General features: G+C 36.4%; 2 protein-coding genes across 2 annotated transcripts; both read left to right on the forward strand.

The window, feature by feature from the left end:
• The first annotated feature begins 1,512 nt into the window (after positions 1 to 1,512).
• Positions 1,513 to 3,889, forward strand: ttc32 (tetratricopeptide repeat domain 32). Its single transcript, XM_052586015.1, has 3 exons — positions 1,513 to 1,680; positions 1,850 to 2,016; positions 3,254 to 3,889. Exons 1-3 carry the CDS (start codon positions 1,532 to 1,534, stop codon positions 3,379 to 3,381), a joined length of 444 nt encoding a protein of 147 aa, XP_052441975.1. The 5' UTR covers positions 1,513 to 1,531; the 3' UTR covers positions 3,382 to 3,889.
• Positions 3,890 to 4,314: 425 nt separating this feature from the next.
• Positions 4,315 to 9,645, forward strand: zpax1 (zona pellucida protein AX 1). Its single transcript, XM_052586014.1, has 21 exons — positions 4,315 to 4,473; positions 4,546 to 4,640; positions 4,732 to 4,830; positions 4,915 to 5,039; positions 5,113 to 5,253; positions 5,319 to 5,420; positions 5,491 to 5,655; positions 5,721 to 5,817; positions 6,060 to 6,277; positions 6,352 to 6,505; positions 6,614 to 6,822; positions 6,903 to 7,020; positions 7,137 to 7,336; positions 7,413 to 7,527; positions 7,618 to 7,787; positions 7,854 to 7,963; positions 8,072 to 8,202; positions 8,798 to 8,987; positions 9,117 to 9,255; positions 9,346 to 9,442; positions 9,524 to 9,645. Exons 1-21 carry the CDS (start codon positions 4,451 to 4,453, stop codon positions 9,622 to 9,624), a joined length of 2,799 nt encoding a protein of 932 aa, XP_052441974.1. The 5' UTR covers positions 4,315 to 4,450; the 3' UTR covers positions 9,625 to 9,645.
• Positions 9,646 to 13,858: the final 4,213 nt, after the last annotated feature.

A 13,858-nucleotide genomic window follows, 5' to 3' on the forward strand; every position in this document is an offset into this window, starting at 1 on the left:
TTGTCTGTCTGCAACCACTGTGAGATGTGCTTGAATCAATATCTCGACCATTAAAGACCAACTGTAGACCTTCAGTCTAGCCGTTGCCTAAACATAATCGTGAAATCCCTGGCCAGGTGAACTGCACCAAAACATGTTCTTGACAAGCTTGGTGAAATTCCCCTGATCAAGATATTCATCAATTTAATCACACATGCTATACAAACATTTGAACATCCTACAAATTCAGGCAGACAGAGAACATCAAAATCCATTTAATCCCAGATCCCATTTAAAATCGATTCACAACCTACAGGAATTGGGATATTTTCAAGATCACATCAACTGATATTTCTCAATCACCTGTTAAAGCAAACAAAGAAAGTATTCATCTGTTTGCAAGGAGATGGAATGAAAGAGATCTTTTGGAGAGGAGAGATCAGGACTGTTCACGGCTTTGCTCACATGAGACTTCAATGTAGCATGTTAATTCTCACAGCAAATACCAATATTTGGGATATAAGGGTGAGGAAAGATCATTAGATCTGAGGTCTCCAAGTTCACTGAAATCTATGTGACGGTGCACCAGGCACCATTGGTGCATTTGAAACTGGTCACCTCTTCAAAAAACCATTCACAAATCTTTTTGAAATAGGCTCTACAATATTTCTTTTATTTAGTGTACACATTTACCCTTCACCTGTCTCTGAAACAATCTATTCTGTCATAGACTGGGTGAAAAACTGGTCTGGTAAATATTTTCACATCCTAAGCTCAAGGTAAGCATGGAGATGAGATATTTCCCAGCAAATCACAAAAAAAAAAAAAAAAAAAAAAAAGGTATGCTGAAAGGCAGTGCTTATTGACATACCCAGAGGTGAATTTCTGTGAGAAGTGTTTTTGTGTTTTTGAGAACATAGGGAGAAACCATAGACTATAAAAACAGATTAAAAACAGATAAACGCTAGACATCTTACAGGTTGGCCTGTATTTGCACTTTATGTAGTTGCAATATTTATGCATTAGGCCTATATAATCGGTTTATGTGAATTTTCTGTTTATTATTTTGATATGCTAATCACTGCATATTTCATAATGGAAATATTATGAAATAATTCTACTTTTACGTGGCTCCGGCTCAGTAGACTAAACTGTTTATTTCACGTTTACCGTGTAATAAAGTGAAAATGTATTTTGATATCTTCAAATAAATGTATAAGTTATGATACAAAGCTAAATGACAAAAATTAAATGGGCTAATGGTAGCCTTACTAAAATGTTTTTCTGATAATTTGATATATTTAGGCTGCAGGGGATTTATTTACCTCGACAGCATTCCATTATTATTTAAATGTGGCGCTTTGAATAAAGTTACTTGGTAATTTTATTTACTGTTTGAGCGCTAATGTTTACACTCCGGCTCAGAAGGGGGCGCCCGCATACCGCTATTACATAGAAACATCTACTTGATTCTCATGAATATTAATTAGGTTCAATGACTGGACGTTCCAGGAAAAAGGAAAACAACGTCAGTACGCACTAATTAATATGCATGAGCTGTTTATCGCCAGTAGTAGTGCGTCTCATGGAGGACGGCGAGCTCGTGATCCTACAAAAAGCACATGACGAGTTCAACAGTAAGAATTATAAACCAGCAGAGGAATTATACACACAATTCATTGAGTCTTGCTCCAAATCCAGGTATTAACGACTGTAAGTTATTCGAATAAATTAGTCAGGAGGACAGTAGTGACCATTAGCATATACTGCATGTAAACTGTCAAGCACAGACGATTGCTTGCCACCGTGTTGATAAATTAAGGTCATATTCTCATGTTTTCGCTAATAATCATATTTTATGTTTATCTAGAGACTGCAGAGCTCATGATTTGGCCATTGCCTATAATAACCGGGGACAGGTGAAGTATCTTCGGGTGGATTTTTATGAAGCCATGGATGACTATACCTCTGCCATTCAGATCAACAGCCAGTTTGAAGTGCCACTTTATAACAGGGGATTGATACGTTACAGATTAGGTAGGAATAAAGCGTAACCATTAAACATGGGCTTACGTTGCTGTAAATAAAGTGTTAAAACTAGTTTCTTTGTGCATCACGCCAGTGCTTGTCAAAAATAAGCCTAACCCTACTTAAAGGGTTAGTTAACCCAAAATATTAAAGTTTTGGGATTAATTACTCACCCTCATTCATCTTCAGAAAACAAACTGAGATATTTTTGATGAAATTTGAGAGCTTTTTGGCCCTGAAGTGTTCCCAGACCAAAATACGTATTAAGAGAACATCAGTGGCTCAAAGCTACAAGAATACTTTCTGTGCACAATGAAACACATAAAACACAGTCTGTTTTACCGATCTGAGACCAGATTCATGAAAAATTTCTTAAATAAATTAAGAAATTTCTTAAGATAAATTCCACAAAGTTTGTAAGAATGTTCTTAAGTGCAATTCTTGAAAAATTCTTTAGTTCTCAAATATATTCTTCAGAACATCTTAATTTTTTTTCTTAAGAAGAAACAGCTGTTATTTGAATGAATAGATGACGCACTGATAAACACACACTGTTGTCGTCTTGTGCTTCCTGTAGATGAAAGATCATGTTTACATTAAGTCATTGCTGTCCCTTCAGAAAACTTCTGCACATCCTTAGTCCTAATATGTATTATATGTAACTGTTGTTGTAATGCTTAAATATAACAATTAATTTGAAATAACCCAATAAATTAATTAATGAATTAATATTGTTTGGGATTTAAGACTTAAAGTCTGGGGCTGTCCTAAATTTAAGAAGTTATTTTTAATGATTTTTAAGAATATTTTTTTCAAGAATTCAATTCTTATTAAGTTTTGTCGTAAGAACAAAAGAAGATAAAAATATTCTTAAGATTATTTTTTGGGAAAACAAAATACTGTACTTTTTTTCTAAAGTTAAAAAAACAAGAAAACGGTAACTAAGAAGACATTGTTTCTTAAGAATCTTTCGTGAATTAAGCCACTGCTTACTACGTATCTGGGTCTGGGAACATTTCAGTCATGTTGCTGTCTGTTCATCAAAAATCTTAATTTGTGTTCAGAAGATGCATGGAGGTCATATGGGTCTGGAACGACATGAAGGCAAGTAATTAATGACAGACTTTTCTTTTTTGTGTGAACTTACTATTAAAGTTTTGTAGTTTTCCTCAGAGCATGCTTTCTGCCCATGTGTTGTATTCCACTAATGTGTGCTGTTTGATTTCATTGTGTTTTTCCATTTAAGGCTTTTTCAAAGAAGCTGAGAGTGACTTTCGGAGAGCCCTGGAACTGAATCCTAATTTTAAAGATGCTGAAGAAAGTTTGCAGCAGACACTACTGGACCATGAAAAAAAGATGAAGAGAGGCTATTAAAGATAACTAATCATTAAATGTTATACTCAAGCTCATTAAAATGTTTATTCATCTAGAAGTTATATTGTCATGGACAATCCCAAGAGCATATGATTGTGCAGTCATGAGTTGAAATGACATTCAAACATTAAGGCCTGGATTGACTGACAGGGCTTAGATCAAGCTAGGATTAGGCCATAGTTCAATTAGGATGTTTAAGTAGTTTTTATAAATGTAAACAATGGCTTATATTTTAAGATATAAGCCTTAAGCCTTGTCTGTGAACTGAAATGTTTCTATAGGTCGAATGATAAAGATTTTTAACCTGCTAGTAGTCTTTCAAACTTTGTGAGCAAAGGGCCAATCCTGTTGGTCATTGCTCAAGATACAAATGAAGACCTTTCTAAATAAAATTCCTGACAGTCTACATTTCAGAATACTTCGATTTAATTGTTGATTTCTCAATCACAAGAGGCGCAATAATTGTGTTTGTTTGTTTGTTTTTAATAAACCAATTCTTTAAAATCTGTATTTTGCCTATTTTGTGCTCTTTGTAAACTTTAAAAATGTCTTGAATTTCACAAGACCTGTCAAGAATATGTCTGGAACTTTAAAAACAAACATGAAATCATAATTTAAATTTTAGATTTAGTGCTATTTTGCAGATTTAAACAAAGAGATTAGATTTTTTCTATATATAATAAGTATAAAAATACCTCAAAGGAAAATCTACTCATCGTGTACACTGCAGCAGCTAAATGTATTTAACTTTTTCAGTAACCAACACTCATTATACAATTCCTACAGTAGAAATACAACATTTTTATTACAATGATCGTTAGCAGAGCTTAGCTTTCACTCAATAATGTGTGAAAAATTCCTGTGAATATTGCAGCATAATAGTTAACGCGTGTCACCTGGTCTTTAGTTGATAAGAAGCATCACCTGTGCACAAGAGTTAGCTGATTTGTACATTTCCTTTCAGAGAGCTTCATTCGCTTTAAATGAGCTCTTGCTCTAGGATTTAAATTGTGGTGGTTTCTGTAGATCTTAACCACCTGAGACCAGAGAGCCCTGTTTTTGAGCAAAGATGACATGGTTGTTTGGGATTTTGTAAGTTAAGTTTCTGTGTTGCCAATGTTTTGTTGCAGTTTATGTTCTAATTTTTTTTCCTCTCTCTTTCAGTACTTTTTGGCTGTTGATGGTTTTGGCACAGAAGACTTCCAATGTCCTGTCTACACAGAATTTCAATGTGGTGCCAGTGCATAGTTTTAACCAACGTATGTTTTATGTGTGCGTGTGCTTGTTTGGGTACAGTTGGTCACACTTGCTATCCTAACACTTTTTGATTTTGTTTAAACCATCTTTCAGAAACTGGCCTGACAACTGATTGTCTGGGGAGTTATATGAGGCTAACCGTAGATAAGTCTCTAACTCTTGGAAATGAAGTAGAATTTGATGCTCTCAGTAGTAAGTCATCTGCAAATGGTTATATTGCCAAGAAAGATGATTGTAATCTACATTTGTCACAACCATACCTCTCTTCCTCTTCAGATGTCTCCCACATTGAATCTTTAACACCAAGCTTAGCTGCCAAATGTGGTTTTAGTATAGACTCTGATCCTTGGGGTAACTACAAAGTCTTTGCTTCGCTCCTCAACTGTTTTTCAGCAAGCGAGGTAACTAGCTCTTTCCCCCTGAAGAGTTGTTGTATCCTACATATTTTACTTCAGTAGCTCTTTCTGCATTCAGGATGATAGCGAGTTTGATATTGCCATGCGCGTCCGGGTGCATGGTGTCAAGGGGGAACCTGATGTCTTTGAGGTGGAGAAGACTTGTAGCTACGACCAATGGGCCCCCCGTGAAGTCCTTTGCACTCAGAATTTTATGGAGGTAAACTTGTGCTACACATCAAGCAATAGTAGTCTTTAAGGTATATTAACAATGGTTTCTCCTAGGTTTCTGTTAACCGATTGCCAGAAGAAATTACAGCTTTGCGTAGACGGCCTATGCCCCGATCACCAAAGTCGGATTACCAGTGGACCAGTACTGTTCCTGAGGTACAGCGGTTTAGATTTGTTTTGTGGCATATGCTGCTTGCTCAAACGTACTCTGCCTGCTGTCTTCCAGGCCATTACCTCTACATACAACATCTGGAGGATGGTGTTTTTCACGCCTAATCAGAAAGCCATGTTGTTGGAGGATGCCCTGAGGACCGGATATGGTATAACAACAACCAGGTCTAGATTGGTGCTACGAAGTGGCTATGACATGCCTGAGACCTATTCGGAAAATGTAAGTATTGGAAATGTGGTGCTGCTCTTAGTTTTCCTGAGCCAATGTTGATTCTGCTGTAACAGGTGAATGGCGTGCCAATGAGGATCTTCAGGGTGACCACCTACTTCAAGAAACAGTGGTCTGTAACCATGTTGGACACTGTTGCTGCATGTCCGACTGGTACGTGACCCTAATCCCAATAGCATTTGACCCAGTATTTCCAGGGTTATTCATTCCTTGTCTCAGAGAGCAACTTTTTCCAAAAAGCATTTCCTTTTAAACTAAGTCTCCGATTTAACTTCTAAAGGTCTTTTTGGGTTCACTTTTAAAATCGCAGTTGGGTGTGTTGGAGCTTAACTCTGCGGGTAAGTGGATCTCAAAGACCATGATGGAAGAACCCTGATCTGTTGCTTCTCATACAGGCGGTGTTTCTTTTACGGATGAGATGATCACCTGGAACTTCCCCCGGGTTAATCCACTAATGCGTTCCCTTGAAATCAGTCTCCTTGGGATGTTCATGGGAATAGATGGAAAGCAGATAGATTCGGTGCAAATGAACGCTAGAGGCTATGTTTTGACCATAGTAGACGATCAAATCATAATGAAGTTACCAATGGGTGGACCAGATGGCTACTACAAGGTTTGGGGCTTTTCTTTTTTCCCTTAATTTGGCAACACTTGTGCTTTTACTCTAATGGTTAACCTCTGTTGTAGAGTCATGCTGTAAATAACCAGTACCATATCACATACAACATTGAGCCAATGCTGGAGTTACTGTGGAGTGAGGGAGGAATGGATGCTACAAGATACAAAGTCCTCTTCCCCATAAAGACTCCTTTTATGCCTAGCCCACCACACTTTGTTGACTGTGAGTGTTGGGGCTGCTGTAGTTTATTTTTTTTAAACCTTATATGGACAAAGGGAAGGTGTTTTCTGATCACGGGTGCATATGGATAATTTCTCTTTTCACCTATAGTCACTGATGCAGACCAACGGATGTTTGACGTACTCCTGGGTCCTTTCCTCTATGACACTGAGTTGGTGAACCTCACCTTTTCCACTGGAGTCCTTACTGTTGCAGAGGCCAATGCAAGGGGCATCAACATACAGGAACAACCCTTTCAAAATGGCTCCAAGGCGTTTAGACTCAAAGTTGACTTCTCTGACAGTGTTGTTGTGAGCACTGTGAGTATCTAATGGGTTTTTGTTTTGTTTTTTTTAGTGACTGGTTTGCCATGTCTAAGGGTTTTTTTTTTTTTCTTTAGCAAGCTGACGTGACCGTTACGGTTTATACTCTTCATGTCACCTTTGGTTTTATGATCCTGCCTGAATACATGCCATTCTCCCACACATTATCGGTTGATGTAAACCTTCAAGATATTAGTAAGTGCTGATACTGGTTATCTGGATGTCCCTTTTCATTTATCTTTTAAAATTAAAAAAAAGGATACCCAAGGGGTTTAATGTAGTTTGTTAATTGCTCCTTTCCCCCATTTCAGTCCTCCCAACTGTGAGTGGAACTTGTGACGAAGAGAATTTCTACATCCTAATTACATTTGGAAATATGGGCAAAAATTTTAATATCATGATGGGTGTGCGTGACCTGACACCAGACCGGGGAGCAGAGTATGATCTAAAGGAGAATGCTACTCATATGAGCTTGGCTGTGCCTTTCCTCTCAACTGACGTTATGTTTGAGGTGTGTTGTGGGGGGTGGCTGGGGGTTTTTTTTTTTTTTTTTAAATGGATATTGCTGTAATTGTCTGTCTTTCCAGCTGATGTACCCTTCATCCTTGAGGGCTCGGCTTGATCTGTTACTCTGGGAGCCCATTAACAAGTGGACACTAAGTGACTTCTCCCTGGCTTGCAACTTTCCCATGACTATGACTGGTATGTTCTTGCATGGTTTCAGGTTTATTAATGCTTTTAACAGGCCTTGGCATTCGGCCTAGAGATGTAATGGTTTTGGCGTCTTTCCAGAGTGCTTTAGCAATGGCACAATGTCAGCCCTTGCAGTGAAGGTAGAATCCGTACCCCAGCTTGACCCTCGTCAACTTACCCTGACGGATCATTCATGTAAACCCAAGTTCAGCAACGATCGCTTTGCCTACTTCTCTTTTGAAGCAAACAGCTGTGGAACCACTAGAAGGGTAAGGTGACTGTTTTGGTTGTACTCGTACTAAATTCTCACCATCTTATACTTGTCTCTCTTTCAGTTCTATGATGGCGTTGTGATGTATCAAAATGAAATCACTCTGGGTAATGGGCTGCAAGTTCACCAGCAGAATAAAAAAGTACCCATTATTCCTCTTGATCCAGAGTATCGGTGAGCTGGAGTCTTTTGTAGTTCGTATCATGCCTGCTAATGCATTTTTTTTTTTTTTTTTTTTTTTTTTTTTTTTAATTTTAAACCGCACCCATTCTTTCTCTTTAGGGTGACCATGTCCTGCTTTTATACCCTAAATGATACACAGACGGTTGCTTTCTCCACAAAGCCACAAGAAAATGAACCCTTGACAGAGACTGGTTTTGGAGAAATGCAAGTTGTACTGAGGCTTGCTCGGGGTATGTTAATGCTGTCACAAAATGAATTAAAATAAAAAAATGATTGAGCACCGTGTCACAAAGCCAGAGAGTGAAGTGGCTCAAAGATCACTATATTGAAATTTTGGATCGGTGGCCAGGCAACTCTCTGTATCTCAATCCCATTGAGATCCTGTGGTCAGTCCTCAAAAGGCAAGTGCCCACAAGCAGAAGCCCACATTTATCAATTCCAAGAATTAACACAATGGTTCACTGTCAGTCACTATTTGGCCCAGAAGCTAATATTGAGCATGCCAGAGCGAATTCCCAAGGTTATGAAGAAAAAGGGTCAATCCTGTAAGTTGACTGGCCAATGAAAGCCGTAGTTGTAAACTGTTCTTCAGTATACCATAGAAATGTGAGAATCTACAAACCCTGAAGCCGCAGCCTTTGCACAACATCAAAACCCTCTTATTGTTCATAACTAGATTGCTATTGTCAGGAAGTAATACAAGACTGTCCACAATGCTACTTGACTGGTGGTTTGATTTTTAGAGTTCTACTTTGATCACTTGTGATCAGATTACCCAAGATAAATATGCTCTCTCGAACTAACTTTTACTTTCTCTCCTCCCAGATGGCTCTTATAGTAACTTCTATGTAAAGGAAGACTACCCAGTTGTACAGTACTTAAGAAGTCCTCTGTTCTTTGAGGTGGCACTGCTTCAGTCCACTGATCCTCAGATAGAGATAGTCTTGGAGAACTGTTGGACTACTATGAAAGAAGATCGGAACTCTACTCCAAGATGGGACTTGATTGTAGATGGGTAAATTTTTTTTTTTTTTTTTTTTTTTTTTTTTTTTTTTAGCTCTTTGACCTTAAGCCTCACCTCTTAAGTTTCTACTGACCAGTTCTACCTCGAGCTATATTTGAAGTCCAACTTGTCTCTCAACAGCTGTGTGAATCAGGCTGACCATTACGAGACCGTTTTCCACGATATCATTCCTAACAGCGTTCCAAACCCGTCTCATTTGAAGCGCTTTGAAATCCAGATGTTTACTTTTGTACTGAATGATGTTGTATTTCAGGATCAGGTAAATTTTTTTTTTTTTTTTTTTTTTTTTTTCCTCTGAGACATGATTTGTGTGTGTTTGGGCTGCATCACTGACTACTACTCTCCTCAGATTTTTGTACACTGTGATGCTGTGCTTTGTGACTCTGAGAGCGATGGCATCTGCAAGAGAAAATGTCCTTCTCCCTTGTCTTCAGATGGAAAGAAAGGTATGGCCGCTTATGTTCCCTACCGTTTAATCATTATCTTGCACAGATTATAATTTCTCCTCTCCCCTCTGTTCACATAAGTACGAAGAGCAGCGACTAATGTCCAATCCCTGGGAACACCGCTGTCATCAGGAAAAATAGTGCTTTCAAGCACTGATCTGGTTTCTGGTTCTCAGTCTTAATAAAATCTTGTTCAAAAAGCTTTTCTTTGCATGTCCTCCAATTTGTCACCTTTTAGCCTGACGTAATCTAGACATTTCTAGTGTTAGACTAATTGGTTTAACCAAGGGAGCATCTTTAGTAGGCCTACTAGTCTCTGCCTCTAATTCTTGAGCTAGAGTACAGATATGCAGCCTCTGCTTAAGGTCAGTGGTTTTGGCTTTAGAATTTACACTTGGGTCCAACAAATGGTGTGCGCTTTGAGGTTTTTTTTTTTTTTTTTTTTTTTTTGGTCAACCCTTTGCACATTAGTTGCCATAAAACCCTTCCTATAGTAACATTGACTCGGGCATGTGGAGGTTATTATAATATGGCTTATTGCATGTTGATTTATCAACTTATGATTAAGTTGTTTGACTCATGTACTTATCATGTAAATTCAATGTGCTACAACCCCCCCCCCCCAGTAGGGGCAAAATGGGAAATTAAGACCAGTTTGAAATATACAAGGACAACTGAAAGAAATGCGCTGTAAACCACACAGACTACAAGTGATGAACCTGGCTGGGACATGCTTCTTGGTCTGTGGTTGTTGGTAATGACCTGAAGTTTTTTTTTTTTTTTTTTATGTCTTAATCTGGTCACGTTAAACCCTGTAAACTGGCAAACTTTCACAACTGCAAATAAATGTGTATATGGTTCACAAAGTTATCCAATTCTCAAACCATTAAATCCCAGTCAAAATTAATTCCATACTGATGGTATGAAATTCTGACCCTATTTGTAGTGTTCCTGTATTTGGTTATTTTGGATTTAAAGCTGCGGTAGGGATAAAATTGTACTTTATCAAAACACAGGAACATGTCATGTTAGTGCAATACATAAATTGCAGTTTGTACCTGTTTGGTCCTCTAGATGCTCTCGAACTGATTAGCACAGCTCTGCTTCATAAAATTCAGTCCTGCTCTTAAAATATTTCAAAAAACTTATATGTTTTAGTGGCCGTTAATCAAAGGGTGGCTTGGAAAAGCAGCAGTGACTTGTGTAAGGAGTGATAAAGCATTTAAAACAAAAAGTGGGTAACCATAAAACTGTGTAGCCTACTTTATTCCTTTTTTTTAAGACATTAATACTTTTCAGCAAGGATGCGGAATTCTGTGAAAATGAGTGACCGTTTATTGTTTTTTTTTTTTTTTTTTTTTTTTGAAAGTTCAACCGTTTTGACATTAAGCACCTCTAATGATTTCAACATACAAAGTTTCTCCGCATATATAATTTTAAATTGTAAGTATATTTCACAATATTACTTTTTACCATATTGTATGATTAAATAAATGCAGCCTTGGTCAGCATGAGACTTCTATCAAACCTTCTCAGAAAAAAGGTACAAAAGTGGTCACTGTGATGGTACCTTTTTAAAATTTTCTAAAAAAAAAACCTGAGGTACTTATATTCAGCCCTGAGTGGTAAAAGAGTAAATTTTTCAAAGGTTAGAATTTAAATATTAAATAAACCTTACCTACATTTTAGAGCAGTAGTATTTATTTAATTTGAATTGTATTTATTTTTTATTATTACAACTCAACTAGCAAGCAGTAACCATGCATTTTCCCTCTATGGAAGCAAACTATAATATGTGAGTTTTGCTGCAGTGTTTTACCTAAACTTTTTTTTTTCATGCAACATTTTTTATATTAACATAGACCAGAGGTTTCACTATATTTGTGAGTTTTCCTGTTATAGTTAATGCAAAAGGGAATAATTAAAAAATAAGGTAAAACTAGGGTTTTGGAGAGGCTTTAAAATGATAATTTCAACTGTGCACCTTATGTGTGTTGGGGGTGGAGATCTTCACACTTTGGCACTTATCCTTGGTGAAATGTGGCCTTTGGTGCCAGACTTATGACAGTCACACTTCTACTTCCTCTTCCACATAATGTACCATTTAATTTTTGGGTGCTGTATATATCTTTGTTTATTGTATAAAATGATCTTGCTTAACTTTTCAAACAAGTCTTGAAACATGCACTGATTTGAGAAAAATGCAGGAAAGACCAAGATCAAAAGAAGTGATTGATATTTGGTGTGAATATTTTATTGGCCGATATCAAACACTCAACAATTGCAGTTCTCTCACAAAATGATAAATGTTTGTGGATCAGCTCATATTTCTTGATTTGTTGTTAAGTTTTAAATGCAGTAGCAATGCAGATTGGAACAGAAAAGCTTGTCTGAAGAGACATTATAAGGGGATAAAAGCAAAGGAAGTCATTTGTCAGAGCTGAATAAAACCCCCTCCTTTCAGACACACCTCTGATAACATCTGCAGTAATCGCCGCATGCTTGAGCATTCACATTGATGAAGGGTTTTCTTCTTTTTGGGTTTTAAAACAACATACTGAATATTGATTATATATTTGTAGTGAAACATGCTGGGATATTCATATCTAAAATATGTTCCTGACAAACATGTTGTGCTACATTTTAGAGTGTAAACAAGTGCTGCATTTTTTTTTTCTTCAATGTGAGGGTTTGGAAATATATATACATAATCACAGGATGACAAATCCTGATATTGGATCCTTTGTGGGACTTGAGTAATACTTTGGTGCTTTTTTTTCTTTCTTTTTACCATTTTATGCTGTCTGCACAGTAATTGGCCTGTTACATGTTCATGTTTTATATTGTTGTGCAGTGGTTGTGGTATATTAATATAAATGCAATGCAACATAGTCCACAATCTACTTTTGCATATGGAATTATTCACAATATTAACCAAAGATCGCAGAGGTTTGATTAAATGCTCCAAAACAAAGTTGGATATTACTGGTCAAGAATGGCTGCACTTGCATGGAATTTATCTCAAGTATTGTTCAAAGATTCAAATATAACATAAGAACATTTATAACGACAGAACATTTATCTCATGCAGTAAAAAAAAAAATGTTTTTGGGTTTGCAATATAGCATTACATTAATTTAAATATAAAACAAAAATTAACAAAACAAAAAAAGTGTTGTTTTTAAGGACATAAATTATTAAACAGAAAACAAACTTTAAAAATATCTTAAAATTCTTCCAGCTTTTTAATGTTTGTCTATTTAGATATTTTTACATTTTCTAAAAAGAAACAGAAAAGGAAAAACTCTAGACAAATGTCTAGACAAATGATATCAACAACTTTGTGACATTAGCTAAATGTCCCTAATCCCTCTGTCTGTTGCTGTATTTTGGAGGTGAGAAAGCTTTGTCTATCATAGATGGCAGCCGATGTGTTAACGGCTGATCATTAGCTGCTACGGTTGGCTCCATCAAAAGACACGGCCTTATGTTTGATGTTTCCAGATGGTGATTTTTGTGAATAGCTGAGTTAATCATTGTGGTCTTCGATCTGATCAAAGTTAAAATTGTTCGTAGTGGAGGCTTTTAAAACAACAAAAGAGGATTAAAGGAGAGCATGCATTATCATTATTGCAAAAGTGCTGCAAAATGTGTTTTCTTCAGTTTAGTTTATAGTCATTTGAGCCTCACACAAGTGTTCAGTGGAGCAAAATGTCATTTCACAAGGCTTAGAGTGAAAACTGCAGATGGGACAAACACAAACAGACTATTTAGATTCTGAATGTATAGTCTGTCAAGAAAACCTATCCGGTTACATCTTTAGTCTTTACATGAACCTTACAGGTTTTTATCTATAACATATGCTTGTTTCATTTTATTCAAAACAATCATTCAATGTTAAAAAAAAATCTCTCTATAAGTTGTTTCTTTGACTATGGAGACTTTTATATCCCTTATATGATATATGACACTCACTTTTATATTTAATTTGCTAACTTTTTTTTCATCATACCCTTGAAATATTTTTTTTATCTTAAAACATGAATTTTTATATATATATATATATATATTAGGGATGCTCATTTCGATTAATTTTCCCAACCGACAACCGCCGCTCGTTAATCGATTATTAACCGTTAACTGATAAGATTATAATATTGAATTGGCATTAAATAAAATAAAAAATTGACGCGTATCTGTGACCCTTTAAAAAAAATACAAACAGTTTTTTTTTCATCAAAGGTTTTATTTTAACGTGCAAAGTGCAAACAGCAGCATACAGAACAGATCAACAACAGAACCTGGATTCCGTTTAAATTTCCACGCACCTGCAGCATTTCTGACAGTGAGAAAAAAATAGAATAAAATAATACAAATTAAATACAAAATAGGCCTACACTAAATATATATATTTTT

The sequence above is a fragment of the Carassius gibelio genome, chromosome B20, assembly GCF_023724105.1.
Source record: "Carassius gibelio isolate Cgi1373 ecotype wild population from Czech Republic chromosome B20, carGib1.2-hapl.c, whole genome shotgun sequence".
Classification (NCBI taxonomy): Eukaryota; Metazoa; Chordata; class Actinopteri; order Cypriniformes; family Cyprinidae; genus Carassius; species Carassius gibelio.

Bases quoted from the DNA above. Each gene is read 5' to 3' on its own strand.
- ttc32 (XM_052586015.1), top strand. From the start codon at position 1,532: ATGAGCTGTTTATCGCCAGTAGTAGTGCGTCTCATGGAGGACGGCGAG. The intron at 1,681-1,849 runs GTATTAACGACT...ATGTTTATCTAG, and splicing joins GAGTCTTGCTCCAAATCCAG to AGACTGCAGAGCTCATGATT. The intron at 2,017-3,253 runs GTAGGAATAAAG...TTTCCATTTAAG, and splicing joins ATTGATACGTTACAGATTAG to GCTTTTTCAAAGAAGCTGAG.
- zpax1 (XM_052586014.1), top strand. From the start codon at position 4,451: ATGACATGGTTGTTTGGGATTTT. The intron at 6,278-6,351 runs GTTTGGGGCTTT...CCTCTGTTGTAG, and splicing joins GACCAGATGGCTACTACAAG to AGTCATGCTGTAAATAACCA. The intron at 6,823-6,902 runs GTGAGTATCTAA...TTTTTTCTTTAG, and splicing joins ACAGTGTTGTTGTGAGCACT to CAAGCTGACGTGACCGTTAC.